At 45.9% G+C, this 27,806-nt stretch overlaps 3 protein-coding genes across 7 annotated transcripts in view; 1 reads left to right on the forward strand and 2 right to left on the reverse strand.

The window, feature by feature from the left end:
• The window catches only part of LOC105428877 (colorectal mutant cancer protein), a 40,796-nt gene that overhangs the window by 11,769 nt on the left and 1,221 nt on the right, over window positions 1–27,806 (forward strand). Inside the window, exons 3-14 of one of the 5 annotated variants that reach the window (XM_011641449.3) lie at window positions 2,478–2,707; window positions 3,662–3,798; window positions 23,874–24,135; window positions 24,687–24,832; window positions 24,947–25,174; window positions 25,390–25,575; window positions 25,735–25,925; window positions 26,157–26,423; window positions 26,486–26,681; window positions 26,796–26,987; window positions 27,053–27,240; window positions 27,314–27,416. In XM_011641449.3, the coding sequence (XP_011639751.1) occupies window positions 2,478–2,707; window positions 3,662–3,798; window positions 23,874–24,135; window positions 24,687–24,832; window positions 24,947–25,174; window positions 25,390–25,575; window positions 25,735–25,925; window positions 26,157–26,423; window positions 26,486–26,681; window positions 26,796–26,987; window positions 27,053–27,240; window positions 27,314–27,416 (2,326 nt within the window). Of the gene's footprint in view, window positions 1–2,477; window positions 2,708–3,661; window positions 3,799–8,629; window positions 8,914–15,525; window positions 16,926–23,873; window positions 24,136–24,686; window positions 24,833–24,946; window positions 25,175–25,389; window positions 25,576–25,734; window positions 25,926–26,156; window positions 26,424–26,485; window positions 26,682–26,795; window positions 26,988–27,052; window positions 27,241–27,313; window positions 27,417–27,806 lie in introns of those variants that run through there. The other 4 variants (XM_089084757.1, XM_089084756.1, XM_089084758.1 and 1 more) reach the window with 4 other exon arrangements.
• LOC105428876 (uncharacterized) lies at window positions 20,833–22,796 on the reverse strand. Its single transcript, XM_011641447.3, has 2 exons — window positions 22,567–22,796; window positions 20,833–21,167 (listed from the first exon to the last, which is right to left on the reverse strand). Exon 2 carries the CDS (start codon window positions 21,145–21,147, stop codon window positions 20,929–20,931), a length of 219 nt encoding a protein of 72 aa, XP_011639749.2. The 5' UTR covers window positions 21,148–21,167; window positions 22,567–22,796; the 3' UTR covers window positions 20,833–20,928.
• On the reverse strand, window positions 23,459–27,799 carry sloth2 (ubiquinol-cytochrome c reductase complex assembly factor 6 sloth 2). The gene is made up of 2 exons (XM_089084817.1): window positions 27,618–27,799; window positions 23,459–24,184 (listed from the first exon to the last, which is right to left on the reverse strand). Exon 1 carries the CDS (start codon window positions 27,797–27,799, stop codon window positions 27,632–27,634), a length of 168 nt encoding a protein of 55 aa, XP_088940943.1. The 3' UTR covers window positions 23,459–24,184; window positions 27,618–27,631.

The raw sequence follows: 27,806 nt of genomic DNA on the forward strand, positions 1-27,806 counted from the left end.
GCCCTAAACTCACGTTCTCATAGTCCGCCTGTCTGTCTATTAATAAACGCGAACGAATGAGCTTGTCGACGAATGACCCTGTGTTCGTGTCTTACGCGACTCCGGTTGTCTCGGGACGTCTGGGTTGCATCGAGTGAAAAATCAGCGTAGAGTTCCCATCGAATTGCATCTGGCCTCTTCTTTTTTCTACCGTGTTATACAATATTCGAGAGAAAAAAAATAAAAATAAAAATGGCGAGGTCGGAGGAACTCCGGAACGTCGAGTACGACTTCAATGTCAATTAAAGTTATAACGGTCCGGTCGATGGCATTCGTTAGTGTGATCCGTGCGTCAATTGCGTCGCGATGAAACGCGCATGGAACTCGCTCGAGTGCAACGCCCGCAAGTAGTATCAGAATCGAGCTTCCGATGGAGCTTTCGGTGCGTTACGGGACAAGCGTCCCGGAAGCAGGCCTGCCGCCTGACGACGACGCTGTACGTAATCCATTAATATCACGCGCGATGGACGTCGCGGCGGCGCGCGGGTGGGGACGGACGGTAATTAATGCGTGACGTTTAATTCGCCCGACGACCGTCCCTAAACCGGCGACACCATTGTTTCGACGGTGAGAGATAGAGACGAATACCCTGCCCTCAGGATCGGTTCTGATACCCGCGCGCGTGCGTCTCGAGAGCGATACCCGCAGCTTCTACGTCTATGGGAAAGAAATTGAATTTAAAAGGAAATTAGCGAACACGATTGCGCGCTGAGATGGTCACTCGCCGAAAAATACGGGAGCTTGGAGATTCGATTCGATCGAATTTTAACAATATTCGTACGATACAATCAAAACTCTTAATTTGTCATTCCTCGCAGTTTTATCTATATTATAATAATATAGTGTAATAAACTTGGAAAACCTGAAATTTCTTTTTTATTCTTGAAAATTAGGGAAACTCACATTCTATTTTATTGTGCCGCAAAGGATTTTTTTAAATTTTCTGTCGCAGAAAAAAATCTTATTTTTATAATGCAGGCTAATTAATAATTCGCTAATTGTTCAAATTGTAATCATGTACGATACACATCTGCGTATATATTTACATTGTAATTTGTTGAATTTTGTAAAAATAATTTCATATTTCTCTAGAGTAATCAGGCCAAAGCATTAATATTCTAATATTAAGCTTCATGATTACAAAGTATGAAAATAAACTTATTTTAAGATTGCATTCAAGAATTTTCTAATTTTGCCTGAAACTTTGAATAAAAAAAACATTTAAACTTCTAGAAATTTTCAGAGAATTTTTTTTACAAAATTAACAGACACCTCGAATACATTTTTTACGTTCACGTCGCTTATTATATTCCGTCTGGGTTATCCGAGTTACACTGTAAATAATTTACAATCGTGCGATTTCTCCAATTAGCAGCGATCGTCGCGGCTCTCGCGTCGAGAAACGCGCGACGAAATCGCGAGAGGACGAGGCCGGCTGGTTTAACGATTTTCCAGGGACATCTCCGGCTGGAGGCAGACGGCTGTAACTGATGCATCTTTAATGTTGTCCTGTCGACCTGGGCCGCGCGCGTCGGTGAGAACGCGACGGGACCGGCGCGGCGGCGGTGCGGCGCGCGGTGATCCGCTTGCGATTCTCAGCCGCGTTGGTTCGCCGCGTGACTCGCTCATCGCGAATCGCTCTTTATCGAGCCGCGGCGTTGCCGCCGTCGCGACCGATAATCAAGAGTGACGCGCCCGCTCTCGTCCTTCCAGCCGGTTAGACAATTATTTGAGCATCGTAATGGACGGAGAGGAGCGCGACCGTACGGGGATGATATGACAAGCGCCGGCGCCCCGTAACCGTCCCTTTTAATTAAATGAATCTCGACGGTATCGTTAAAACGAGAGGACGTCTTAGAGCCCGCGGGATAGAGCGGTCTTGTAAATCCGTTTGCTGTGTACACGTCGGGCGATCGTCATTGTCGGCCGGGATCGGGAAAAGTCCTCCCCGCATTGATCTCATCTCCATAATGGATTATTAAATACTCTTCTTCTCTCGGGCTAACGTATAAGCTATCGATAAGGACGAGCTTTTCGAGCTCGTAGTCGCCGAGCGACGAACGCGCCTCTCTACTTTTAACTGTTTCGTGCCTCATCTTCCGCGTTCTGCCTCTGTCTGACGCATGAATTATTCACGAAGATGAATTATTCATAGAAAAGAGAGTACTTAGTCTTCATAATACACATTCCGCTTAATATGCTATACGACCGGCGATTTATTATTTGCGATTTGCGTTAAGTGGTCGGCGGTGAGCTCGACGCAATCGGCAAATTTCTCTGACGGAAGTCCAAATTCGGAGTTACTGTCGAGACACACGACGTTCGCAATTCCGAAAATTAAATCCGTAACCGCCTCGTATTCGCGCGCCTACGTCCCCGAGACGAAACATTCCGCTAACAACCCCTAACGGCGTCCTCTCGCCTTCTGGACTTTCCAGCCAGGACCTATTGACGGTGTGCCGGGAATTGAACCTCGAGAATTCGGTGGAGGAATTGATGAGGGAATTGGGCGCGGACGAACACGGTCGTATTTCCTATCAAGAGTTCCTCAGGCGACGTCTGGCCCTGCGACCGGAAATCGAGGCGCTCAGAGCCGGCAAACGGCGAAGCAGCCCGCATCACACCCACACGCCGGAGTACCTGCCCACCAGCAGCGACAACAGCCTCGGTAAGAATCCTTACAAATCGTTCGAATTTCCACAGACAGATCCTCCCTCCTTTCCGCCCGTGACGATAAATTACCCCGCAGTCGAGACGAAAACTGGAGCCTTCGCGCGAGCAACAAATATTATGTCCTCCGTTTCATCCGCTTCTGAAAGTACGCCTCTGAACGACGTCTATTTATCAGAATACGAAGAGTCATGGGGTTATTTTGCGCCGGGCAATATATCGCGATCTAGCCGTATTTGCGTGCCGCGTGGAAATAGGAGCGCGAGCTATCCCTTCGAAAATTGATGATTGATGGAACAATGAATACGGGACGAACGCGGAAATACGCGCAGGCATTGGTAATATCCCGATCGAACGGGTCGCATGTAACTGGATACGAGACGCGAGATCGATGGACGTATTGGAGATGGCGACTTTTAGTCAATAATGACGCATTATTGACGCGCGCGTATCTCGCGCCGTTCGCCATTCGATCATAAATTTTGATTAAATGATAACCGGACCGTAAAAGGAAATGTTTAATTCACATTCCTACTTTTATGATGATTTCGCTAGGAACAATGGTAAAACAAGAATCTTGTACGCAATTCAATAATCTTCTCGGAGAATCTCTTCGCGTTAGTATTAGAAATACCAAACGGTTCTTTGAAACCTTTTTTTTTTTTTTTTTTTTTTTTTTTTTTTTTTTTTTTTTTTTTTTTTTTTAATTAACAATTTTCTGGTGATATCGATAGAATGAAATTTTAAAATTTTCCGAGATTAATATTTCAGAATAGACGAAATAATTTATGAGTTAAAGTTAGCTTTATTTAATTTATGAGTTAAAATTTCAAAATCATGTTTCTCGTGCAAGAAAAAAGATATTAATTAAAAAAATAGAAATGATTAAAAATGATCACTCACGGTACTTTTCTCTGTTAAATGAACGCCAAATGTAATTTACCTATTACAGGCACCGTGTCGGGACGACATGAAAGTTGGGAGTTCGACAGCGGTGCCCGTGATTTGTCTCCGGAACCCCATAGTCTTCAAAAGCTAGTGGAGGCTGCCGCCGGCGGAACGGGAAATATGCTGGACCTCGCGAATAAGGTGAGTCGCGACGATCTATCCACCTCAATAAAACGACTGTCGATATCTACATCTTCGACCGATTCGCCTCTCGGCATTATATTCGTTCCGCGTTTCGCGTGCGCGAATCGCTTTCGCGTGATCGCTTGGCGAACGTCTGCCTTACCGTTATAAACTTGTGATGGGACCTGTCATACCTGTCATATCTCGCGTACATACAACATACATGCATGTTGACAGGAAGATTCTGTAGAACGCGCTTAATCCCTTAAATTTTACACGGCACTTCACGTGCTGTGTAACATATGATAATAATTAACGCGATGCACTCGTCTTATCAAAGGAAAAATTCATTAATGCCCGATTGCACCATTGTTACTTTGGCTTTAAACGAGTCTTAAATATGTATATATCTTATTATATATATCTTTATTTATTTAGGAAAAAAGATAAAGACAGATATATGGTCGAAACTCTTCAAATCAAAATTACCAAAATAGTTGGGCCTTAAGAGATATACATGTCTTCCTTCTTCATATTATTATTTGAAGTATTCCTCAAGTTGAGAAAAACTGCCTTACAAATTATCGACTGATGAAGTTCTGGGGTACGTCTGCTTGTTAATGCAACATTCGCGTTGATGGAAAGTCAACGAGACGCGCAATTATCCACAGGGGAAATTGTCTTTGCATGCCGATAATCCTCGGTTTTCCTTAGCGAGCAGAGCACTCGTTTCGCTTAACTCCTTCATCTCTCGCCGCGTCCACGGCTCTCTATTATTTCCCCCTTCGTATCGCGAGTTCGCGCCTGGGAATTTCTTTGTCAGCCGCAATTAACCGCGATACCACCACCGAGGCGCGGTATGCCGTCGTGGAAGATGGCAAGACGTGCAATTTCTGCATTCCCTGCTTTCCCCCGTCCGCGCTCGTCGATCACGCCCGCCAGCTTCGGTATCGAATTACGAAGCGTAGATTAAACACCGTACATCGACATTGTTTACACGAAATCTTTTTCAATTCGTCGTTGAAGAATAGCCAAAAATTCTAAAAATTGTCGCATGAAAATTGTCAATGAACAATTATGTAACAATTTTGAAAGAAAAGAAGGAAGAATACATCTCAGTCGTCGAGTATGCAGACATAAAGTTGCGATTAAATTTTGGATAAATTTTTAGATAAATTTTCACCATTCAAATTGACCACCAGGAATTTTTGCGGCACATCTTTAAATTTCGATTTCTGCTCGAATTGCTTCGACGATGAAATTCCCATCTCTCTCTCTCTCGGGACGTTTCGGTTTCGGCGGATGATTCGGTTCGCGATCGCGCTCGTAACGCGCGAGCTTCCCTGCTCGTTTTAAAAGTCACGACAGCTGCAGGGGAAAAGAGAAATAAAAGCACGTCGGCCAAATTCCGAGGTTATCGCGATTTCTCGCGAGAGCCTCCACTCCCGTGTTTCGAGGAACGAGAACAGGAGAACAGAAGGAGGATGGTTTCGGGGAAGGAAAAAAGAAGCATGCGTCGTTTACTGCCTATAAATAACCGTTATTACGCTTCGCATTATGGCATCGAAAAAGCAGAGAAAGCCAGCGAATTTTGACCGCTCACTGAAGAGCAACGTTGCACCCCACGCGGAAGACTTCGCTAATTGTAAGAAGATAAAAAAGATATGAATGTATAAAAAACATATATAGAAGTAACATCATTTTTCATTCTACGTAGCTTTTTCCAGGCATAAATATCTCGGTGTAACGTACGCATTTGCGCGCATTTTTAAGAGAAACGCCAAGAGCCAAACATCACATCACCCGGTGATGTTTTTCCTTCCTTTTTCCATTCACGTCTGCGAATGTGCGGAAAAGCTTTCGCGCGTCCGCGTTACACCGGATTCTGACGGCGTCCGTTTCACGAGAAAAGCGCAAATATGCAGCATCTTAAATCGCCCGTTCGTGCGGCGAAGCTGTTTCCTCGCGGAGACGCTGTTCCGCGCGAATTTCCATAGAAATGGAACGGAGAAGTCGCGAGGGGAGCGCGAGGGAGGCGTCGAGGTAAACGTAACAGCGATGTTAATTCCCCGTCGTTACACCGAAATTACTAGAGATTACTAGAGCCGTGTTATCGTGCGAGATGATACGCTAACGTAAATGTGCAATCGAAATATTTGCGTGCAACGACGATATTACATTTTCGTGTGTATCTATCGCCGCCACGATTGGCAAGAAATTATTATATCCCACGGAAAAAAGATATCTAAAGTTGAACCAAGAAAATAAACTCGCTGAACGACTTTAGGGAATGCGAACTTTATCGCGAGCACTGATGTCGTCATAGGACATTGTGTGAGGATTCTTGTTGTGATAAAAAAGAAATTAACCAATACTATAATAAAAAATAAAGTATACAAATACTGAACGAAATAGTTGTTATTTTAATGCTTGACCGATTAATTTGTAATTATCGTGGGTCGTGCACGTTGTCCGGAAATGCAGTTAATACTTCCTAATTGTAACAGAGTGGCCATAAAAGGGAAGAAGAAAGCGAGACGGCGTCGCGTAGCCGGCGGTTGCGAGGAGGGGACAGATTGTTATCAGAGCGTGTAAGGAAGGATGCGCGCCGAAACGACGGCACCATGAAAAAAAGATGAAGCTGGATAGGTGATAGGCCGCGACGGAGTAATAAAGGCCGCAATAAGAATCCGCAATTTTTTCCCGGACAAATGAGCCGTGCGAGCGATCCGGGCGCGCGATAACCCGGCGACGATCGGTCGGTCGGTCGGCCGGGCCGCCTCGCCTCGTCTCGGAAGACGAAAGAAATATCCTGAGACGATGTTTTTCTAGAGCGGCCGATCGTTATTTTCCATCGCGCGCGACGCCCACATCCTTTCTCCCGAGGATATTTACTTCCGCCCTCCCCCCTCCCCCTCCCCTCGTCGTCGGACTCCGAGGAATTCCATATCTCCTCGTCTTCCCCTATGAATTCTCTCGTTATACGCTCGCGTGACGCAATAAACGGTACGCCGCGGCGATGATACCGTAAGAGGCGTTAAAATTGCGCCAACAGGTGCGCGAGGCTGAGAAAAAAAGAACAAGGTCTTGAAATCTCGAGGAAGGCTTTCATGCTCGGCGAGCGGCAGACACACGTAAAGATTAATAAAATCTTCCGGGTGGGGAAAAAGGGAGCTACACCTTCGTGATCCTTGGTTGGGCCATGACGTAATCTGATTATGCATACGCCCTTAGACGATAAGCGTGGCTGTCTTTCGCAGGACGGTAAAAATAATCGCGGTAACGGGCCGCGTTAGGAGGAAGCCACGCTTCTAATTTTATGCGAAGCATCTTGTTTTCCATTCGAGCGGCGTTTCGGATAACACGCTCCGCTTGGCGTGTCGACACTCATAATCGCGCGTAGCTCGTAAGCGCGTACAACCTGCTGCCGTATGTAGATCGGGAGATTAGGATCTCGCGCCGAGACGGGTTCCCGTTTCACGCGAGATTCGCCGTGATTCGAAGAATTCGTGCGCGGAGACGACGGTGAAGTTCTCGGCTCCACTCGGGGAAGCCAGCCGTTTTTCGTCTTCGCCGACCTTCGCCCTTTTCCACATTGCTCCCGCGTCGTCGCGTTAATCGAGAAATTAGCGGAGTTAATTAAGACACCGCGCCCAGGTCGGTCCCGCCTACATAATTACACTAATACAATCGCTCTCGGTCTTGCGGTTCTCCCTCCTTTCCCCATTCCCACTCCCAACTTCTCCGCACTTTTCGCGTCTTTGACTTTTTTCCCCCCTCGGTCGGCAGGCGGAATCGCGTTCGATCGCGGCGCGATTCATTTCCACGTTGTCCGCTTCGTGCGTTTTCACAATTTTTATTGTTTATCGCCGAGGAGGCTGATGACTTACGGCAACTCGTGAGATTAATGGTTCGTCGCAGACGTAAGCGGTTCCTATGGTGCACGCCATAGGAACGGATCCGCGTGATACCGCAACGATACCGGGACGTTTTTCCACGCGACGTACGTCTTAACGAGTTAGACATGAGGGAATACGGAGAGAGAGGAGGAGTCATTTGCGGTGATCCTAATAATTTCGCCTAAGTGTCGCTATTCCGGTTAACCGCTACAGCAATCTTCTCGCGGCTCGCGGCCGCGCGCGGTGCGTCGTGCCGTAATAGTCACGTTTCTCTCCTCCCCTGTGATTATGTCAGCTGCGGTTTCTTCTTGTCGCCTCACACCTTAAAGGGCATCCGTTCTCAGGATGCCTAATGGATTCGCTTTATCTTAACCGTTCTATCCCCGATTCTCGCAAGCCGGAGCGAGCGAAGCTCGTGCTGACTTCGGCCTCGGCCGAACTATCTCTCTCGGAGCGACGCGCGATCGATATCCGTTTGCAAGTACGTTTGTGACGCTCCTGGCGAAAAAAGACGAGAGAGAAGGAAGAGGGAAAGTAAAGAATGTTGAAGTTAAAAAGACACGACAAGACGCAGTTAATCGCATCAAAAAATCGCTTCCATTTATGATCATAGGCGACTTTTTGAGTTCTCGCAAGAAGGAGGAGGGTTAATTTGGAAATTCGAACGACGAATTAACGCATTAATGGACAGATCGGTGGGCTTTATTATCCTCTTCGAAATTCTCTCGCGACGACTGCATTACCGTGTACCACCCACAACGACACGGTGGTATCGCGCATCGCGAGCGAGCGAGCGAGCGAGAACGCGGGGATAGATAACTGCAGGCCGCGGAGCTTTCGGTGCAACGAGCCGGATCGGCAACGCTCGGTGGCGGTCGGTCGCCCTCGGCCGGCGCCTCCTCAAACACCTTCGGGGTGTAGGAACACCGAACACTGTTCGGTAGTCTGTCCGGTTCAGTCTGTCACCGAGCGTCTTGGCGTTCGTTCGCTCGCCGTCGCGCCGATCTCCGTGAGATCTCCCGATTCGCTTCGCCGATTTAACGCCGACGCCGATGCCGACGTCGACGTCGATGCGCGAGCAGTGATCGTCGCCGATCGTGCGGTAAATCTTGGGGGATCGCCGATTCCCCAAATCGGTCCGATCGACCCAATTGCAAGGAGTACCGATTGGAGAAATACCTCGTCGGTTCTTATCGCGAAAACAGCTTTGCCGATTCGAGTACACGCGTGAGAGGTCGGTCGGCGATATTTCAAAGTTTTTCGCGGGGAGGAAGGGAAGCTTCGGGGCGAGATTCTGGGCCACGAGAACAACCATGGCGTAGTTATGTTACGAGCGGCTGACCTCGTAAAAAGAATCGATGCGAAAGCAATTACGGCGCTAACGCGAATCGGTACCGTGCGATGCGCGCTATCATCCTCCCCCGTCTTATAGACACGAACGATGCGGAGACACGCACACGCGATCGCTGGGGGCTTCGTCGGGGGCTCTTTTCCTTTCGTAATCGACTCCGCGACTCAAGCTTCTATCTCGCCAATACCTCTTGTCATCGTGCTTTCATAATGGCGCTACCAAGCTTTTCTTATATATAGAATCTCTCTTCGTGCTGCACCCCGCAGGGGGGTATATCTCCGGGGTGGATTTCTTTTACGCGGTGGATTCCCTTCCGATTCCTCGTGGAATGTTAAAAGGGAGAGGAACAGGTCGCGGAAGTGCGCCGGCGACTTTTACGACGGCCATAATCCCGCGCGTAATCGTAACCCTTTCGATGTCTCATGCTGCGTTCGGAGGGACGAGGATTTACGAGCGGCCGGACGGCCGTGGCGGGTGGTAGTGATGGTGGTGGTGGTGGTGGTGGTGCCTCACGCCGGAATTGACTAGTCACGTGCTCGCCGAGTTCGCCCGTTTAATTAGGTGATAGGAGAAATCACGATTAATGGTACCGGCGGCTAATGAAACGTGCGGCTGTGACTCGCATTAACGGGCGATTCGCGTTAAGTAATTACCTACGCCGCATCTCGGCCGTTGTTACATCATGTACATTCACTCGCGCGGCTCCGAGCGATCGATTAATAAGAAATTAGCCGAAAGGTCATTTTTGGTCGCTGCACGGTATCAAGCGATACCGCGACCGATACCGCGTGGGATAATGAAATTAGCACCACCGCGTCTATGTGGAACGACGTTCGCGGACGTGTGTCACTTCAACGCCGTGACAATGCTCGTAATCTGTTTCTCTTCGTGCGTAAACGCTCTGGCGTGACGTCGGCGATACGTTACGTTCGAGCGTTTTTCTTTTTACGGCGTGCAAGTGTCGCGTTAACTGGCTGTGCCCGTCGTCTCTCCCTCGCGGCGTGTATAATCGAGATTGGCTCGTGGCGCGAGCGAAAGGGTCCACCACGAGTCCACCTTAGAGAGTATGAGCCCGCCGCTGATGCATCGCTCGGCCGTTTCTCTCGCTGCTCATCCGCCGCTTTTCCGCGCCGCGGGCGCGCTTTCCCCCTTCGCGCGGAGCCGCCGTTGGCGCGCCGCCAAAGAGCGGACGAGTGGCCGGTCTCGGCCGAGCCCGGGATAGGAACAATGCGATTCATTTAACTTCCATTAAATCCGCGCGGGTACTATACCACGCCATCCATCGTGGTCGGCGCCGTCCGGTCCGACTAGGATGGAATCTCCACTACTTAGAGGCCGAGCTGCACGAAACTCTCCCGAAACGCGTCCTTCCTTCCTTCCTTCCTTCCTTCCTTCCTTCCTTCCTTCCTTCCTTCCTACTCCTCCATTCCCGTCATTATTCCGGCATCGATCAGCACTCTCGAGACGTGCATCCGTCCCTCGAAACGTTTTCCGTCTCTCTCAAACCGCTTTCGGACGTGTTGCCACGTCGCGCGGCCGAGGAACTTGTTGGACTTTAATTCAAGCCGAGAATTCATAAGGAAGTAACGCGCGCGGTATAAATGGGACGTCATTCGGTATCGAATGACATCGAATTATCTCGTATTAAGGTGCGTTATCGCGGTACGATAACGCGCGATAGAGCGATAATCGCAGCCCGCCGAACGACTTTCTTGGAAGGGGAAGGGTATCTTGGGTATCTCGCGGTCGCCGCGGCGATAAAACGCGATTCGACGTACAACGTGCACGCGCGTCAGGCGCATAGATCGTTATATACATAGGCGACTCTTGTTTTTGCCGTGCGTTGCCGGGCAATATGTGACACATTTACGCCCGCGATATCGCCGATAGATCCGCCTTTTACGCGGTAATGGCTCGATCCTACGGTTACGCATCGTCGATCCGAGTATCCAATCATCACGGTAATAAATTACTTGTCGTAAACCCGCTACGCGTTCCGGCCGACGGAGGGAATTTCATCTGCGTGGCAATCAGACGAGAGAAGAAATTGTCGTGGCACTGATTACAACTCCGATCTTGTAGAAAGTCATATTTTTCCACATAAAATATGTATATATATATATACACACGTAAAGTCCCCCCGTTTTCCCCCCTCGTTCTTCCATATTTCTTTGATCAATATGCAATCGACTTCACTCCTCCTCGAAGTCCCTCTCGTCGCATTTCCGCAAATTGCATTCTCCGCGAGATGTGCGTGACGCGTTTCATGAATTCGTGATACGTGTGCACCTTGACCCTGCGATGCCTGTCGCTCGCATAGAACGTGATCGCGTTCACGGCGCCGTTGAATTGATCGCACGTGCCGTTAATAATCGGTCATAAATGCGACTCGTGCTATATGCAGCAGCGGCAGCTATCACGAGACAGAGTTTTTCGTCTGACGTGCGCGACCCTCCGTCGCTTTTCGGGAAAGTAAAACCGAACGTTGCCACGGCGGCGGGGATCGGTAACGAGTTTAACAAACTAGTTTCCGTGCGAGGCGTCGTCCCTTCCGCGTTCTCCGTCCGTGAGAGAGAGAGAGAGAGAGAGAGAGAGAAAGGGAAAATGAGAGGAAAAGAGAGGTGCTCTTTCCATGTGCCTCTTCTCGTTTCCTTTGAGAAAGAAAAAAAAAAAAAAAGAGAGAAAAAGAAGAAGCTACGAAGGTGCGCTACGGGAGAGAGGCGGAAATTGAGAGATCCGATGAGATCCGACCAGGGAGAGGAGGGAAGCCCACCTTAATTCTTTGATGGGCTTTTTGCAATCCATGCCTCGTTCGGGAAAGAGGCTCGCGAAGCCGTGTCGTGCACCGCGCAATTAAAGAAAGGCACTCGTTGAGCCCTCGCCCCTGAAGAAAGGGCCACTTAAGGGATACGATAAGCGCGCGCGCGGCGGTATGCTCGTATATTTAAATCGATTACTCTCATTCCGCCGTGGAGCGATAGCTTCATCCGCCTTGCGTTAGAAGAGAAAAGGGAGAGAAGAAAAATTCGCCGCGCGAATTACTCTTTCGCTGCAAAATCGCGGGCGACATTTAGATTCAGCAGGCGGACGGCAGGCGTTAATCGCATATCTCTTTACCATTCATCCGTTTATTCGGATTTGCAGAAGTGCGCGTAAATTATTTTCGCAGCTCGGCAAACGCGCAGCAAACGCGCGCGCACCGCCCCTTAATTGTGCCCTTTTTGCAACGGTATTAATAAACAGCGCCGGCCGAATGGCGCGCGTTGCTCGTCGGCGTGTGACGTTTAATTGCCGACACTCCCAACTCTGCGATGCAGTCGTCGTCGTCATCGTCGTCGTCGTCGTCGTCGGGTCGTCGTGCCGGTTCATCCGCGTGTGCGTTCCCTACAGCGCGCGCGCGTGCACTAATTACTCATGTAATATCCATCCGTCAGCACCCCTTTGCGCGACCCTGCGACCCGCGTGCGTAAATCGCTCGGCGATTATACGCGTTCCGCCCCCCCCCCCTCACTGTTGATTTTCGTCATGACTGCGAGACATTTTCCCACTCTATTCTTATCACATTTTTTACCTCCGCGACATTTTGAATTCTGGATTTTCAAAATCTTTTTAATCTTTCGTTCATTCGAAAATTATTTTTTTCTTCATATAGAGTGACTCGCGCTACTCGCGACTCGCTCTGTATTTGCAAATGAGATTGTCCCCTACAGCTGTCGAAGCTTCAGCAGCATTCACTCTCCCCCCCCCTTGTTCCTTCCCTTAGGGTTTGTTAAACTCGTATTCTGTGCGTGCTCGCCCCCGCGACATCGCGTTGATCGTCCGCAATTAGCGTTCGTCCAGCTTGCTCGTCGTCGCCGGTCCGTTTTTCTAAATTCGCACGGTTCTCCCATTGCGCCCTCTCCCCTTTCCCTAGTAATTAACTCGTTTAATTAACGAAGTTGCACGGCTGATAAGAGCGGCGATTCCGCGATTCCTCTCGTTTACGCGCCGCGGAACTCCGGAATTTCAACGTCGCGCACGACGACGATTTTTATTTCCGCGAGCTGCCGTTGAGTTATGATAAGAGAACGTGTCTGCCAGAGACACGTATCATCCGCACTCGCTCCCTCTCTTTTCTCCTATTCTCCCTGGGAATCTCGATTCCCGCGAGAAAATTTTGTTCTCGTCGCCTGTCCTCGTCTCGCTTGGACCGGTTTCTCGCCATTACGCGCGATTATTTACGCTTATTATCGTTACACGCGTTTGCAAATCATCGACACGTGTTTGTTACCTTCTCTCTCGAGTCTAAAATTCCTTTTCAATTCTCTCTCCGTTCATCGCGAAGTTCACCGTCCGACTTAACAAGACACACACGTCAAAACACGCGCGTTTGCGAATCGCAGACGTCGAATTAACGGTCGGGAAGTCCGCTCGCCTTTTTTCGGAATGTTGCACACCTTGCGGTTTCCCTCGCGCGTAACGCTTGGGCTTGAATGGTTAAATAATAATTAAAGAGTTTCTAGACCAAGGAGATCCTGGCGGCTACTTAACGCCAGTGCAAACTCAATTACGCACAACGCTTCGTGAATCCTCGTGGGCGTCGCGAGGACAAACAGCCACCGTGGGCAGCGGATGATTTATTAAATTCTCGTTCCTCTCGCGTCGGTATTTTTTAACAAGGCCGTACATTCAACGCCCACCAACCTTTCCATGCTGCACATTTCATTCGTTTTTTTGGAAGCATATTTTTGGAATTCAACAGGTTCTTTTTATTATTATTATTATTATTATTATTATTATTCAAGTAGTAAACCGCCGAGGGAGAAGAATATAATTGAGAAGTTCGCCGAAAGATTTTCAACGTGACGAACTGACGAGCGTTATTCAGGAGCAGCATCGTTTACTTCATAAGCTAGGAACTCGCTCGAGTTTAATGGGCTCCAGCGTTGAAGAAGGGGTTAATCGAACCCGCGACGAGCCCGACAACGGGCGCGTTTCTTGCAGTCGGGATTAAGGGCGGAGTTTCCGTATCTACTTTAGACGGCTCCGGCCGTCGTTAGCCCGAGCGGTACTCGTTATTTAGCGCCAGTTTTATCGAGCGCTTCATCCAGCGCCGCGTAATCGCGATCCATCCATGCCGCTCGCGGAAAACGGCCGGTCAGGAATTTACGTTTTAGATGCGTTTTTGCGCGAGATTCACGCCATCCTCGTAGTCATGAGGAAGTTTCGCGTGAATCACGTAACGACGAAAACGGGTTGCCGCTGCCGGGTAAGAGGGGGTTGTTTTCGGAAGTTTCCGCGTCCGTCCGTTCGTCCGTCTTCGTCGCCCCCCCGGAATCTCTCCTCGGCACACGAGGCAGGGCAGGAATGTTTTCTCGTTGGCCCAGTATCGTGCAGATAGGATGTAACATAAACCGGTCACGTCGACATGGGAGTTTTGTAAACGAAAGGGGGTGAGGAGGAGGAGGAGGAGAAGGAGGAGGAGGAGGAGGAGGAGGAGGAGGAGGAGGAGGATGGGCGGGAAAAAGTTGGCATCGATCGCCAGCGGATTTCGCTACAGAAACGCACTCGCGTTCAGATAGATGAACCATATTTAAGCTTTAATGGCACGAGTTGCGATGCACGGGGCGTTTTAAATGCGCTGAATATTTCAGATATTTAGAGCGGCCGATGCTCCGATCAGTTTACGCGGCAAATTTTAATCCCCGAAAATAATCCGATCTCCGTCATTTCACGGTTTCGCAGACCTGCTAATGAATAATTTACGAACATCGCCACATCACAACGAGCTCGTTAAGCGTCGCGAAAAAAAAATTCTCGGTGATATATGGAAAGCGAGTTTGCTGAAGTATTTAAAAATTTGGCTGGATGCAGATCTGAAAATAATTTTATTGTTCGAAATTATTATATAGAACAGATATATATTTTAGGTGTATACATACATAGGTCGATACATTGCAGAATTACATACGCAAAATATATTGATATTTTAGCAACTAATTGGACATTCTACATCAAATATTTTGATAGTACAAGAATATTATTTTCAGATACTTTAGCAAAACTGTTCTATCTGTGAAATTCGATGATATCGAGAACTTTGATTCTTTTTAAATATTTACATCCTGGAATATTAAACATAAAAAAAAACTTTTATGTAATTTTATGTAATTATAATTTTATTGATGAAGTATCTAAAAATTTGATCAGACACAGATCTGAAAATGATTTTTTAAACCGTCAAAATTATTATCGTAAAATATCGAAATATGATAATACTGCAAAAATTTATTTCCTAATATTCAATTCGAACATATAATTATTTTGATGATCCAACGTAATTATTTTCATCCGGATCTGGCCAAATTTTTTTTACATATTTTAGCAAAACTCTTTTTTTTTTCATATAGCTTTTAATTTGCTACGATCTGTCACTGACCCAGAGGAGAAATCACGTGAGCAAAGTCAAAAGTTAATATTTGATTGCTTCTGTATTTTCTGGCGAATGTTATGTTACGTTACGTTACATTACGTTACGTTACGTTATATTATTGTTTCGCAATATTGTGATTTTGGCCAAACGAAACAAGTATTTCAGAAACAGGTATCGATTCGGATGCACAGACACCGACTAATATCGTTAGACCATGCGCGATGGACTAGGAACGCGAGTGAGTACGAAAAATATATGCGGTGCGAGTCCAAAATAGAAGTCGATCAATACCATGTGCGAAATGCTAGCGTCGATGTAACCGCTGGTGCAATATCGCGTAACGTATCTATCTGTCCATCGAATTCTATCCGCAAATCGTGGTACTCTCTCTCGACGCGGTAAAGCCCCCGCGCGCTGTCGCGCGCTTTATTCATAAATCTCCCTCCCTCTTTCACCGATCCGAAAATATATTTTATTCACGCACATACATATGTGAATGTAGGATAGACGTGCACAATACGGTGCGATACGGTGTATTCGCATTATCCTTGGACCGAACGTCAGCCGCACTTGCCACGTTTATCCGCATTAACTCGTGAAACGACGCGCATCCAACGACACGGCTCCGTTACTTATCGACTTACCCCGGCTTTCCATCCTCGGATAAACAAAGCGTTCCTTAAAACATTCGTCGATTATTTCCTCCTCGTGCCCGGTGTATCCAGTCAACCGGCGAAGCCCGCTATAATTTGATCACGCGGGTCGGGCATCACCGCAACATCCGCTCCGACGCAGTCGCACGATCTCGGGCGATCCACAGGCGGAAAGCAATAAGATCGAAGATAAATTAAACGAAACTCGACGGGGCAGAGAGGAGAGGACAGCGGTGCTGCTGGTGGTGGTGGTGGTGGTGGTCCCCCCCCTCCCTCCGCGACCGTTCGATCGGCGCGATCGACGATCCGCGACGGTGTCTCGATCGCGATCGATCTGAGATTACATCGCGCGGAACGGCGGAAGATGCCTTCCTGAGGAGCGTTCTGGGTCGCCAGCAGCTCGCAGCTCTCGGAAATTCAACGTGGCGGGTTTCGCGGTAGCCGTAAACAATGGCTCGGCGGAGCCGCGCTACTACGTGGATCACCTGCATCGACAGCACGTGCAGCTGCAGCAGCAACAACAGCATCAGCCGCAGCCTCAGTCTCAGCGTCAGCAGCAGCAACAATCGGCACGCTATCCGGTGCAGATGTTTTCCGGTCACGCGCCAGCCTTGGCCGCCAAGGAGTCCGTCTTCGAGCCGCCACTGCGCCGCGACGACCTCGTCTACGTCCATTGCGCGACCACGGAGGACGAGGAGGTCGTCGAGGACGAGGAGGAAGAGTCCAGGGGGCTCACCAGGTCTAGGTCGTGGCTCTGCTGCCCCAATGATCGCCGACCCGATAAGACCGTGCCCATACAGGTCGAGGCCAATAAGAACAAGCAAAATGCAGTAAGTTTTTCCGGACCAACCGCGGGTGATCTAGGTGGGAGGGAGAGGCAAAGCCGAGAGAGGGAGGAAGAAAGTTGCGTCTAGAAATAAATCTTTAATTAAACTTCGAAGTTGGCGTTAAGAAATTTACATTTCGCGCGAGGAAATCCGCGAAACTCGCGTCTCCGTTGAATAAGGAGCAGAGATCACATATTCGGGAAAAGTTCTTCTTGAAATTTGAAAATTTGAGTTTTGAAAAGTCTTCTCGTGAATTTTGATCTCGTCCCCGGGGTGTGTCGTCCTGATATCTCTCGTCGCCATCTGTCGCGTAAGCGCGCGGGATTCGGCGGCTGATTTATCGCGCGATGCTGACTTTTTCCATTCGCGCTCACGATATGTGACATCGCGTCCTGATATACGCTGCCAGGAAAACCTGTCAACGACTCGATACACAGCAGCAGAGCCAGCCGGGCAAGCATTGCTCTTTTCAGACTTCCGTGGCTTTGCAGTCGAGCTCGGGCGCGACGATAAATCACCGCGCCGCCGCCGTCAGTCATACAAATGAAAACACAAAAGAACTTTTACTCGATAAATTGCACGTCAGCACGTAATGAGAGAGTCGATACGGACAAATCCGACAGCGCTTTGCCTATTCGCGAATAATGAATTTCGCGGATCTCTTTTGGGAATTGTGTCTTGTGTATTGATATCCGCTGAAAGGACTTCGCATTTATCGCCGATTTTACAATTGTACATTGAGATTTTAAAAGCTTTACTGCGAAGTTATAACATCAAAATTATTTTATATAAATAATACTGATTATTGATTGTCAAAGTTGATTGATTGCGAGGAAACTGCGACAAAACTTGTCGCAGTCTTTTTTCGGATGAGTTCTTAAAGTTCGGAAAGGTCTGGAAGAGCTTCAAATAGAAAAAAAGGATAAAGGATATCTTTGTATCGATTTACGACAGGCGACTTTTTTTCTAATTTATCACCCGGTGATAATTTTACTTCGCAACACGGAAGTAGATTAAGCTCTTGTTTCGCACATCCACGTGCTTACAATATTTATGACGTGTATCCTAGGGCATCACACCCTTTTCTCATCGCTGTCTCCACAGACATTAGTGTCTCCGCTTCGTCGCGCGCCTCAGTTTTTCGACAAATTTCTCCCGGGCTAATCTCACGATGGTTACGATGAGAAAACTTCCGTCGTTTCTTTCTCCCTGCGCGTAACTTTTGTGAAAATTACTTCCGAGTAATATCCGATAAAGCGATTTGAGTTGGACCATCGCTAGTTGAAACATCACACAGTCTGGACATATCTTTCTGCAAGATATATGGTAGAAAAGTGTAGAAAAGTATCGATGACATTTTTATTAGTTTTTTCTATAAATAGCTTTCCTCTACGAATAGAACACGCCTATTTTATCCTCATAAAAATAAAATGTCTTTTGAGATAAACTTAGCGTACTTTATATAAGCATCGCTTTTTATTCCAAGATTATAAATATTATATTTAATCCTTAATTGTGAATATTATACACCAGAGGTGCGAACTCTAGAGACTCGTACTTTTGATATAAAAAAAAGGGAAATAAAAAATAAATAATCGTAATCTCTACATATACGCTCAGCTACTATATTTTCTTGTGTCTTTTTTTTAAAATTAATCGCGCACAAGAATCGGGTTTTAGTTCTTTTGCTTAGAAAGAAAAATTGCAAAATGAACGGTCCCAGTGACTCTACATGAAAAGAACAATTCAAAATTAAATACGTAACACAAGAAAGAAAAAAATATACGATCTTGTTGTTGCTGCTTTCGAAGATCGATCCCACGGAGAATTAAACGGATCTTTGCCTCGGAGGAAACGCACGAGTCTCGCGAGTCTCGGCGATCAACGCGGCGGGAAAAGGGCGCAGTGAGAGTAATAATCGCGAAATCGCCGCGATCGCGGAAACGATCGGCCGTACGGAGATCGGACCAAATTGCACGACAACGAGAGAGAGCCTCGCGATTTCCGTAATGGATCTTCGCTCACTTCGCGTGGCTGGCAAAACACGCGCGAATCATGAAATCAGCAGACGCCTACCACGGTCGCATTCCACGGTGCGTTCCGTAGGACGCACAATTGAGGCATTTGTACGTCGGGTACATCGCGGGACTGCCAGCCGAGTCACATACGTGAAGTTTCCGCCATAGAAGAGGGGCCATATCGTTAACGTTTATGAGTTGCTTGACATCGACGAAAACATAAAGTGCACGCGCGCTCGAGGATGATTTATATCTAAGAATCAAGAGAAGGAAAACAATGGTGACATGGAGAAATTTAGAAGAAAAAAAGTCAAAAAGGACGAACAGTAGAAAAATCTTAGAAAAAAATCTAAAATTTTTTAGAATGTTCGAAGAACAAGTTGACGTCTTTGTAACGCAGATATACTTTGCGTTATTTTCATTACTGCAAGCTAATTCAATTTTAATTTATACATTACTTGTATCAAGTGCCGTGCGTTACATCGTTAACGTCTCATTTATAACCCTAATTAATATTAATTTATCGCATCGCATTATGCTAGGTGTAATTTTCTCGAAGGGTAGCACTTTTGCGAGGGTACAAGCACAAGAAATTCTTCGCTGCAAAAGCGTAACAATCGTGATCGGATCAGAAATAGCTTTGAAGCTCGTGCCGTATCAATGAGAAAAAGGTATCGCGCAGGTATCACTTCTCGGTTCGCTGAACCGCGAAATATCCAGCATCTTTCATTTTTCTCCTCTCTTTACTCTCTCCCTCCACCTCGCTCTTTCTTCGCGTATCTCACCCACGCGTGGGTATAAGATGTCGTCATTTGTATGCTCTTTTCGATATAGGTTAATGGTATATGGTCCGTGGGGATCTCTTTACCCGACACCTCCGCTTTGCCGACTGGCTCAAGTGCGTCCGTTCCTTTTTTTCTTCTTCTTTTTTACAACACGAAAAGTTACTCTTTCGAGAAATATTGTGCGTGCTTCTTCATACCTCGTTCGGCTGCAACCGGAGCGTATTTTTAAACGCTTAGAACCGCCTCCGAACCGCTGGAGCGCAACGCGCGAAACTTCGTTAAGAAACTTCGCATTTCAAATGCAAACATCGTCTTAAACTCGTTAATCGCAAAGTCGTCAAATTTATTTTTCACCGCGATACTTAGTTGAACTCGGTATTTGTTAAAGCAGAGTATGACAAACTCGGTACTACGTCACAAATACAATATTATTTTTACAATCACGTCTGTAACAAACGGAGAGGATCCAAGAGGATCCAAGAGGATTTTGAATCGTATCAATTTTTGCTACACAATTTAAGTCTCAGGATTAAAAACTTAATTTAAAATACTCTACAAAATTTCTAGTTATTACAACTCAAGTTCTAATGTGTTACATCTCGGAGATCAACTATCACTTAGCTCACGCGTCTTACACGCTTCGTGCGAAACGGTCGCAATTCTTGCGGCTGCGAAAGAAAAGAAGGTACAAGATGAAAATTATATCTAAATTAATTGCGAGCGGACATAGTCCGACGTGTACGAAGGCGAGTTCGGTAATCGAATCTCTCGCTCGTGACCTTACTCGCCGATGAAACTGCAAACCGCCGCGCGGCCGGCCGGCCGGCCGGCCTTGTAATTGAATCCTTGATTGCTTTTTGTTTGAATTACACTCCGGCCGTCGTGTCCCCCTGTTTGCGCTGGACCGACACACGCGCGCGCACCCCTGACCTTAACCGGGCCAGAGAGGATCCTCCATGAATGGAACATCGCGAAAATTACAAGGCCTTGTCGAAGCACGCGGTTACACCAAACATTCCCTCGCAGAAATCAGCTATCCTCGGCCTTTACATGCCTGAACGCGTATCGCGTTTATACGTGAAACGCGAAATGACACGTTTCTCCATCCTCGATTAAACATCTTTTTATTAATACAAAAAGCGTGCAGATACAACGAGGGAGTTGACGGTACGGTAAAGATCGTCTCCCTTTGGTCTTGTGGAATCAGGGTTTCGGCCCGCAAGTCGGCACCGGATCTGTACCGCAGGTGCCGGCGTTACAACGAGGTGGGGCCATCATGCAGGGTCTGTCGTCAGGACAAGGCGGTGCATCGTCGCAGGTTTTTCCTGGCAAATGAATGTAGTCATCAGTCTCATCCGCTGCCATGACTGCCGTCGAAAGTACGACGGCGACGGCCATCAGGAGGGCGATAGTTAACTTCATCCTTGATCAATCTCGATCACCTATTATGTGACAGCACAAAATGTGATTTACGCGTTCTCGCGCGGAAATCAATGAAGCTAATTAACCCCTTCGCGGAAGGCGAACGATTTTCGACGGACGCGGGAGACGAATGCAGGGTCATTTTGACCCGTAATAGAATTTCTATTGCAAACTGGACTTTTAGGAAGAAATTATATATAAAAGCGCATTTTGAACAACGTGTACTTATCTCTTTTAATTTTTTCTACCTGATACATGAGATAAATATCTGATAAGAGATGTCCCTTCGAACACCGTCATTAATCAAAGTGACCGCATTCGTCGTACGGTTAAAAATATAATAGTACGTCGAGGGTTAAAAATGTAATAAATAAGTAAAGTTGAATTAACAGATCAAGAGACGCGATAGCGTTAAGTATATCGATAAATCCTAACTGAATGTACAGAAAAACGCGAGTTTTTTTGCTGAAGAAAGAATCTAAAAATTTTTGGCTAGATCTGAAAATAATTTTTGTTAGACCATCAAAATAATTATATAAAATGGAGTAACTTTGCATCAAATTTTTAAAATGTTTATTTCTTATGCTGCTCAGCAGATTGCTCGATTTAATTGATTCTGACATAAAAAATGTTGATAGTAGCTAATGCTACTTACATTTTTATAAAAGTTGAAAGATTATATTATCACAGCTGTCAAAACAATAAATTTTGATAGAACTATTTATGCATAATGAAAGAATGAAGGTATAAGTTGCTAAAATCTCTAATTAATTTAGTTTTTTCTTTTTTTTTTGTCACGTGTCAAATAACTCTGTCGAGATTTATTATTTTAATAGCTGTGATAATATAATCCTTTTATTTGAATAGACACTACAGATGTACGCTATTTATTTTCTGACACATTACACGTTGTTCAATTAAATATAAAATTCTATCAGTTTGTATCACAATAATATATACATCAATCAACATTAATATAATCATTTTCTGACCTATATCTGACCAAATTTTTAGATACTTCAGCAAAATTGTTCTTTTCTCATGAACTTCTCGCGATAAAGTCTTTCTAGATCCTTATTAACATCACTAATCAAGCATCAATTAAATTATGAATTAATATTACAGTTTCAACTTTGGTATTGCGTTTCATAAACAAATAACAATCAATCGTGTGGTTAAAAACAAGGAATGTATACCTTCACAAAAGTACAATTAGACACTTAGAGATCTTATCCCAGAAAAAAGCCCAGAAATGTCTATTCTTATCTATTTTATATGTTGACCGACATATTCACTTATTAAAGTGTATAAAAATTTAATAATTTAAGGGAACTGGGATATGAAAAAAGTTGCACGAGTTGCATCCGGTGATGAGAGCCGCGACAAAATTTTTCTCGGTTCGCCCAAGCGGTTCGTTACCTGATCTTCTCGCGCAGCACAAAGTTGAGCACAACGTCAGCGCAGCACCGATGATATCGCGTAGATGAATGTCGTGTCACCGCGCGACGCAACGCGTTCTTATGCGTTGCGACCCGCTCCTCGCTTCCTCTTCGCAAGTAATCTTGGCAATTATGTGGCCGATTATCGTCGATGTCTCGTAACGTCCGATATGGTTGGCTGCCTCTGCGAAGGACGCCCGTGTTTGAACGCGTTTTTTTTTTTTTTTTTTTTTTTTTCCACGCACTTCCCACGTGAGTAAGAGGGAATCGCGATTGTCCGTGTGAAGAGGAAACGAATGGACCTATGACGTGTCTTGATCCGTGTCGGTGATACGAGCTATTTTAATTCCCTCTACAATAGCCGCAGATCTCGGTTGATTCGCTGTAATAATCACTCGGCGGTATTACGTAATCAAATGCAAATTCGCGAACGTGTAAACGTGAGTCAGGTGCGAAGTGTACCTGCGCATTTTAATTTCCGTGCATTAGATCTTGCATGATAATTACATCTATTTTTAAGAAAAATATATTTAAGACTCCTGCTAACTCAGCGCGGCCATTTTAGATTGATGATGTCAGGATTAATAACGCGCATAACACATGACAACAATTTTCTTAAAATACGTTAAAATAGGTATATCTTTCAGTAAAGCAACATTCGTAATCGATAAAAAAAACTTATAAAATCTATTGAAAACTCCCCTTTTGTTTTGATAATCGATAAATAATAATATATTGAGTACTGAATTGTGTCTAATCAAGAATGAAAACAAGCTTCCAATTCTAGATATGTATAGTTGTTCTTTGATTATCAAAACAAAAAGAGACTTTTCAATATATTTTACAAGTTTCTATCAATTGTTATTTAGGAATTAACGTTTTGAAGTTCTGATATATTTTGTTATATATGAAATAATATTTCCATTTAATATATTTTATATGACGTTTCATCGTGTTTTTCTTTTTGGATGAATTCAATCAAGGTGGTTGCAGTGGTTCACCAACAGCCTTAAGTCTTCCTAAATAATTAATATCTAATTGCAAGAAAAAAATTCAATTTACTTTAAACGAATTGTAATGGAGCATTTACTCCTTGAAAAAAAAATCTAGAATTTTTAGAGCACTTTTCTTTTCTTGAAAACACCATAAACGTAAAATTACAAAATCGTATCTGACACAAATTATTTGCTAATTTTAAAATGAGTAACGGAGCTTAATGACAAAAAAAAAGATCCTTTTTTTCTTTTTAGAAATTTTCATAAATTGGAAGTCCATTTTCTTTCGCAGCTTCACGCGGCCGCGCTCTCCTCCCTGCGGTCCGAGGTGGCCGAGCTGAACTCGCGGCTGGTGGCGGCTACTCGTGCGCGGGAGACGGCCGAGGCCGCGCTGATGCGGACGGAGGTCCAGGCTGCCCGCGCCGAGCAGCGGGCGGAACAGCAGGCGGCGCGGCATGAGGAGAGGCTCACCGAGTTGCATTCCGTCATCGCCGAGCTCGGCAGGCAGCTGGAGCGGCATCGCGCCACCGTAATTGCCGAGGAGGACGACTCTGGTAAGGGTCCCGGTCTGCTCCACTTCGCTCCGATACTTCGGCGCGACACCTGAGAGAGAGAGAGAGAGAGAGAGAGAGAGAGAGAGAGAGAGAGAAAGAGAGAGAGAGAGTCTCGGAGTGATTCCGCGTATTTCCGATTTCGCTCGGCGAAGAATGCGAGAGAAACGAGAGAGGAAGGGAGAGCGTCTCTTCGGATCTTCGTGGGTAACGAGAGTGCCATGGCTAAATTCCCCGATGGGCAATCAGTGAATCTCCTCAGACTCCGACGATAATAACGATAGTAATAGCTCTCTCTCGGTGGCGCGCGCTCTCCATTCCTTCGGTCTTCCTTCTCGATTCCGAGAAGAAGAGCGATCTCTTAGGCGGTTGCATACCGTCGTCGTCGCGCGACCTGTCGCGCGAGTCAAACGCTTCTTGTGACAAGCAGCCGAGGCTGATGGAGTAGATTTCGTTTCTCCGAATCGCGATTGTCGCGAGCGTCCGCGCGAGGTATCGAGCATATTAATGGCTCGCTGGCCGCGATCTAAGGAGATGGTCTTAATGATGCGCAGAAATCGAGACGAGCAGAGACGCCGAAGGCTCCATCACCAACCCGGTGGAGGAGAGCGAGGGCGGCGGGGACATTCAAGGAGATGGCGATCGTACTCTGGGCGATGCTGATTCCAGTTGCTGCGAGGACGAGAATCGACCGGCAGAGGTAAAAGAATACGGGAAATCTCTGTCGAGGACACACGAGAGTGTAACATTTCGTATATTCTATATTTAATGCATTAAAAAAAAAAATAAAACACGTTAATTATTTTTAATATAGAATGGCAGAGAGCAATTGGATAGTCCAGCCGCGTTGCCGACACCCGAGCCGACGCAGCAAGCGGCGTCATGTCAGAGTGTTGCCGTCGCGACGCTGCAGGAGGAGATCACGGCGTTACGAGCGGAGATCACGAGTCTGCAGGCCCAATTGATTCATTTCAAGAGCCAAAGTCAGAGTGGCAATCAGAGGCAAACGACGAGCAGCGATTCGCCGCGTCGAGAACTTAGAGTGAGCGGCGATTCCTCAGGATTCGATTTTTTTTTTTACGCAAGACAAAACTGTAATATTCTATACATTTTGCTAAAAAATTAATATTAATAAAGACAAAGAAATTGAAAGAGCAAAGATCAATAGTAAAATAGAGAAAAACAAAGAGCTGTTAATAACTCTTCGTTTATCGCCCTTTGTTTTACTCTTCCACTTGTCGCCTCTTCTCCCCGCAGATGAGGGGCAACACCAGCTCGCCGGAACCTTTGACGGCGCCATGCTCGCCGCTCTTGCCACCGTTAACACCTCCGACAAAGAGTGTAACGAGGGAGGAACCGCCGGTTCTCAAAATGGCAGAGAGAGTGAGGTTGAGGAGGACAGACGAGAGGCACATTACCGGTCCGGATATCACTAATCTCGGAGTACGAATTACATTTGCAAAATATATCGTTTGTACACATATATATATATATATATATATATATATATATCTTCCGCTCTTTTTTTTATTTTGCGATGAATGCGCAAACATTATACAACATGTGATGAATGCACGAACGTTATACAATATGTTCTACTAGGTGTGCTCTACAATGGTCGCCGAGCATCTCGTGTCGGATCTTCTGGAGCAATCGAATCTACAGGAATTGAACGGCTCTGAGAAGCAATTCGAGGTCGAGACGGAGCGGTTAAATAGCAGACTCGAGCACGCGCGGGCGAACAACGCGGTTCTCGCACTCACGTTGCACGAGAGCAAGGCGCAATGCGACAGGTATTGTTCATCAAAATAGCACGGATGAACAAATGGATGACAATTTTTTTAAGTATCTAAATTCTTAATCTTTCTCGACTCTACGTTTAAGTTTCCTTAAAGAAATTCCTCGCGAGATTTTATATCTCGTAAATATGTGGGAGGAGGAGAGGATTTGAATTTGCTATCTACTGAGTATTAGTTCGCCGCTGTTCGCACTGATCCATGCATTACTTTTTTTCCGTATTACAGATTGAGCTTATTAGTCGGCAAGTATGAATCGAACGCGACGGCATTGCGACTCGCACTTTCATATAGCGATCGTGCAATCGAGGCTTACGACGTTCTAGTCGCTTTATTGGAGAGCGAAATTGCGCTCTCCACCGAGAGAAACAGCGTGACGATCGATAATAGAAGGGCGGCCGAAAATGTTGCGTATCACGTCCTAAACAGACTCGAGAATGATTGTACTAATACGCTGGGTGCTCCATGGGAAGACAGCATGGTCTTATCGGACGAGTAGGTATTTTACATTGGGCACAATATTTGCAATTTTTTTACCACAAATGCTTTTTCGATAGATCGGAAGTAACGTGGAATGTGGAAGACGAGCAGCGACTCAGAAGGCACATCGGCAGACTGAAGGGAGAACGTACGATGGTCAGATCAACGGCGGTCGAACTGGAGAGCGTGCATGCGGAACCTTTAAATTCAAAGAACACCATTTCTCTAGCGGAGGCTAGGAAACTCGATTTAGAAACGGCCGTGCTAATGCAGGTCAATGTCTAATTAAATTAAAATTTGAGAGAGAATAATTTGAAATACAAAAATGTTTAAACGACAGAATTCAGAATTTATGAAATTAATTTCATAAGAATTTAATATGTTTAGGAATTAATGGCAATGCGAGAAGATAAGGCTGAATTACGCGCCCGGGTGTTTCTTCTGGAGAAAGAACGCGCTACGATAGAATTGAAGCTAAACGCACGTGACACACAGATTGCGGCGCAACATGCTACTATACAACATCTTCAAGGCCAACTGAGCGACGCGGAAGCTATGCTTGCAATGGCGACAAATAAGGTATATAAAGTAATCTTTGAGTCGCTCGTTTTCCGCTCGTTTTGATTAACCGAAACTGCGTTTAGGACCGAGGTTTGAGCGACAATGAGAGTGAGGGAATGGAGTCTGAATTGATTGAAGCACTTGGCAGGGAGGCGAGATTGAAGGAACGCTTGCAGGAATTAATCTCAACTTTAGATGAAGTCAACAAGAATTCTGAACTTAGGCATCAGCAATCCGCCGAACTAATCAACGACTTGAAAAGGGCTAATGGGTAAATATTTTGAAAAATTTGCCCGTTGTATGTATGCTTGAAAGGAAAATAAAAATGCCCTTGCTCTCCTCAGAGCTCTGGTTCAAACTTTGGAAAAGTCGAAGAAGAAATATCAATCTAGATTAAAGAAGCTGGAGCAACAGATGCTGGGAATGGTAGAGAGACATGCTGCACAGGTATGATAAAATATAAAATTTAATGAAAAAGTAATGGAAATTAAGGGATTCATTATTTTTCGAATAACTATAAGGGCAACTATAAGGGCAACAAGTTACTTTTTAAAAGTAATTTCCTCAATTTTGATTAAATATAGATGAAATATTCACAACAATCACTCCATGTTTATAAAAACAGCAATAATTTATTACACTACATACATTCTTCTATGGTACTATTTCTTCTGCAACTCTTCCCGTCTTTCCTTTAGTCTCTGTTCGAGCAAATCCTCTAGGTCGTCAAGTGGTCTGTAGATTTGATGAACGTACTGTGCACCAGCCAGCATTGTGAGCAATGCTGCTACACAGAATGTAATGTATCGTGGAAAAGATATATGTGACATTTTGGTG

Source organism: Pogonomyrmex barbatus, unplaced genomic scaffold (assembly GCF_055798465.1).
Source record: "Pogonomyrmex barbatus isolate J1 unplaced genomic scaffold, ASM5579846v1 scaffold9, whole genome shotgun sequence".
Classification (NCBI taxonomy): Eukaryota; Metazoa; Arthropoda; class Insecta; order Hymenoptera; family Formicidae; genus Pogonomyrmex; species Pogonomyrmex barbatus.

Bases quoted from the DNA above. Each gene is read 5' to 3' on its own strand.
- LOC105428876 (XM_011641447.3), bottom strand. From the start codon at position 21,147: ATGAAGTTAACTATCGCCCTCCTGATGGCCGTCGCCGTCGTACTTTCG.
- sloth2 (XM_089084817.1), bottom strand. From the start codon at position 27,799: ATGTCACATATATCTTTTCCACGATACATTACATTCTGTGTAGCAGCA.